This window comes from Gekko japonicus, unplaced genomic scaffold, assembly GCF_001447785.1.
Source record: "Gekko japonicus isolate JY-2015 unplaced genomic scaffold, Gekko_japonicus_V1.1 scaffold2364, whole genome shotgun sequence".
NCBI classification, from domain to species: Eukaryota; Metazoa; Chordata; class Lepidosauria; order Squamata; family Gekkonidae; genus Gekko; species Gekko japonicus.
The window spans coordinates 153,526-157,442 of NW_015173209.1; the positions used below are offsets into that span (position 1 = coordinate 153,526).

At 41.2% G+C, this 3,917-nt stretch overlaps 1 protein-coding gene across 1 annotated transcript; it reads left to right on the forward strand.

Annotated features, from left to right (window-relative positions):
- Window positions 1–121: 121 nt before the first annotated feature.
- On the forward strand, window positions 122–1,087 carry LOC107120043 (olfactory receptor 6F1-like). Its single transcript, XM_015422683.1, has one exon. It carries the CDS (start codon window positions 122–124, stop codon window positions 1,085–1,087), a length of 966 nt encoding a protein of 321 aa, XP_015278169.1.
- The last annotated feature ends 2,830 nt before the right edge of the window (window positions 1,088–3,917 follow it).

The window sequence follows — 3,917 nt, forward strand, 5'->3', positions numbered from 1 at the left end:
TATTTATTAATTTGGTTTTTATATTCCAAGGAACTTCCTGTGCCCATGTGAACAGTTTATTATGCCTCAGAATGACACTACTGGTTTTATTTTGTGTTTCTCATCTCCCTTCCCTTCATTTATGTTTTCAGGTGGAACCCTACTTAGAAGTCCAAATCAAACTGTGGTCACAGAATTCATCCTCCTGGGATTTGGTAACCTTCATGTTCTAAGGATCCCCATTTTTATGATATTTCTTACAATCTATATCATTACAATAGTGGGAAATCTCATGATCATCATAACGGTGAGGATCGATCACAGCCTTCATAATCCCATGTACTTCTTCCTAGGAAACCTCTCCTTCCTGGAATTATGGTATACCACTAGTGTGGTCCCAAAGATGCTGAAAACCTTTCTGAATGGTCATGAGACTATTTCATTCTCAGCATGCCTTCTCCAATTTTATGTCTTTGGCTCTCTAGCAGTCGCTGAATGTTTCCTCCTAGCAGCTATGTCTTATGATCGCTACATAGCCATATGCTGCCCACTGCATTACAGCAGAAGGATGAACTTCAAGATGTGCCTGTTATTTGTGGTAGGGTCATGGGTTTCTGGGTTTCTCTCCTTGGTAGTCACCATGCCAATGGTTTCCATGTTGGCCTTCTGTGAGTCTAATGAGATTGATCATTTCTTCTGCGATTTGGCTCCTATTGTTAAACTTGCCTGTGGAGACACACAAAAAGTTAGGATCCCTGCTTTCATTATTGCTTCCTTGGTGTCCTTTTCTCCATTCCTTCTAACTGTTCTGTCCTATTATAAAATTATTTCCACGATTCTGAAGATCCCATCAGCCAAAGGAAAACAGAAAGCTTTTGCCACCTGCTCCTCACATCTGACTGTGGTTACGGTATTTTATGGAACACTAATGGTGGTATATGCTGGACCTACAACGACTCATTGGCCAAACCTAAGGAAAGTTTTTTCTGTGCTTTATATAGTAGGGACACCAATGCTCAATCCTATTATATATAGCCTGAGGAACAAAGAAGTCCAAAATGCATTGAGAAAACTGTTTAACAGAAATGCTGCATTGATGCACAGTTAGTGAATGAAGAGAACCTCTTTAGCCCCATAACATTTTATGTTTAAAAGATCATGCTACCACACATGTTGGATACTGAACTATTTGAAAGAAAATAATACTGGATTTTTGCAAGAAGAGTTCTTTCATATGCAGTAGAACTATTTTTTTCTGTAATTACAAAATGACACAAACGGAGGGTATTTTAATTCAGGGATGGAAATCCCACCTTGAATTTATATGGAAAAGTGATGTTTATATTTTATATAGAACACAAATATATTGCTGGGTTTCTTATAATTCATTTTGCAATGTTGTCAATGCAAGTATAGCCATGACAAATTATATGGTACCCAAAGGATTATGACTGGGATCTAATGAGCTTTTTGTCCAATACCACAAGATATGATCCTTATTACAGCCCCTACCTCACATGGCTTTTGCCCATGCTGGTACCATGATCCCCAGAAAAGTGTCATAAGATGGAAATCAATTGGATTCAACTCTACATTTCCTTTATTGGAGTTCCCGGCCTCCCAGCAATGCCGGTAAGGTCCGAGGGCTGTTTTGCCGCCCCGGAGGAGCCAGGTCAGCAACAGAAGCATGACACACGGCGTCATAACATGGGCATGGTGGGTGGAGCCAGATCAGCTAAACTACCAGGCTCTGCTCCCGCCCAAGGACAGTCCCTGGGTCATGCTCCCCCACCCTCCCACCATGTCTTAGTGCAGGCTTTTGCTGGTTGTTTATTGGGGCCAGGTAGGAATTTTTCACATCTACCTGGAATTGGCAGATTGGGTGGAGGTGTTTTCACCTACATTGCACTGAGAGCAGCGGGATGAAGTGATGGATGTGGTGGTCAGCAGTTAATTAGGTTGGTCAGATGGCAGGTTGGTGCGGGCAAGAAACTGGAACCAGTGAGCACCTTATGGCATTTTCCCCATTGGGGAACAGGGGGTCATCAGGAACTGCCTTCAGATTTCTAGGTCCAGGGTGGGGAATGGTGATCACCTTCTCTGGGAACCTCTTAGGGTATGCTCCTCCCTGCAAGTTGTCAGGCTTCAAGGTTAGATGCTCCAAGGTGGTGACCAGTTTGCTGGGCTGCCGGTTGCGAACCAGACCGATGGCTCAAGACCGGAGCTGGGTGACCCACCCGAGGAAAGGCCAAGGAGGTTGGTCAGGGGAATGACACCTGCCTTGCCTGTTCTGTGCTCGCTTAGCTGGTCCCTTGCCACAATGTTATGTTAAATACTTAATAAAGTGGCCCTTGTTTAATCCAAACTGTTGTCTGTCTCATTATTTTGACTGGGGGGGGGCAATTAGAGACAGGGGAAAACAGCTTATACATTTTTGTTTGTTCACTGGGTGACATTAGGGCAGTCCCTTTCTATCTCAGCCTAAACTACCAAACTGGGTTTTTTGTTGTAAGGATAGGATGAAGGACAAGAGAACTTTGTTGTAAGCTGCTTTGGGTCCCTGCTGAGGGAAAAGAAGAGGAGGAAAGAAGAACATGACTCATGGCAACCCAATCCATGGTGTGCTCCAGGCAAGAGACAAGCTGAGTTGGTTTGTCATTGCCCTCCTCTGCTAGCAACCCTGGTCTTCTTGGTGGTCTCCCATCTCTTTTTGGTGGTCTCCCATCCAAATATTAACTATGGCCTGCCCTGCTTAATTCCCAAGTATTAACAAGCTCAGGCTAAGCTAAACTATTCAAGCTGCTATTGAGAAAAAAGTGGGGGATTCATAAGGTAAGAAGCAGCTGCTGAAGCAACGTGCGTGTCAAAAACCAAGGGGAAAAAAGGGGGCAGAACTCCATCCAAAGTGTAGGTGCAATCTAAGAGAGTCAAACTACAGGTAAATGACACACATCCAGAAATACATGCATAAATAATATATATATGACCAGGTGTTGCTTTCCTATATGCTTTGCAGTTATTGCAAGTTTGTATAATGGGCCATGGATAGTAGCTGTGCAAATTCACCAAATTATTCTGGTATCAAATGTCCCATTCATCAGGATGTGTGTCACCTCCATCAAAGGTGACACCTCTGCTTAGCATCTACCTGTGAAGTGGGGGAGAAATGGATCATACACATATGGGCTTTATTTTTTTATGGCTGATTCATTTGTAGTATAGCAAAAACATTTTTTTATTCCAACTCTGCAAATTTAAGTGAACTTCAGATATCTTTGATTTAATATTTATTTATTTATTTATCTAATCTATACCCCACCCTCCCCGCAAAGCAGGCTCAGGGCGGCTTCCACTCAAGCATAAATACAGTTAAAACATCATGCATTGGGGAGCAGGGAAAGAAATCAAACACAAGCTTAATTTTAAATATTTTCTTCTTTACTTAAATATTCAGAATTATTATCAGATCTTGTGACATAAGTGCAATAAATAAATAAATAAATAAATAAGTTAAAAACATTCACAGACAATATCCATCAAGGGAAGACCATCTACAATTCACAACTATGTTCAAAACTATATATTATATTCATTGAATTACAAAGAAAGGTTAGTGGTCACAACCCAATGAAGTATATAAACATAGATCCAACAATTTGCTCATAACAATTAAACATAGTTTAAACAAGGAACATATTCAAGACCAACAGTAGGCTCTTCTGTAATACCATACATAAATAGTGTCCATAGACCTCCAAACAGAAAGTAACTGCAACAGAAGACTCCCACTGTGGAAAGAATAACAGCCAAACGCCTCTCCCAAGTATAAATCAAGTGTTTCAATGATCTTCAACAGCGGCTGGTAAGACGGAACTGTGAAACAATCATAAATATACATAGAAAGACAAGATTGACTGCATGATGCATATATCAATTCA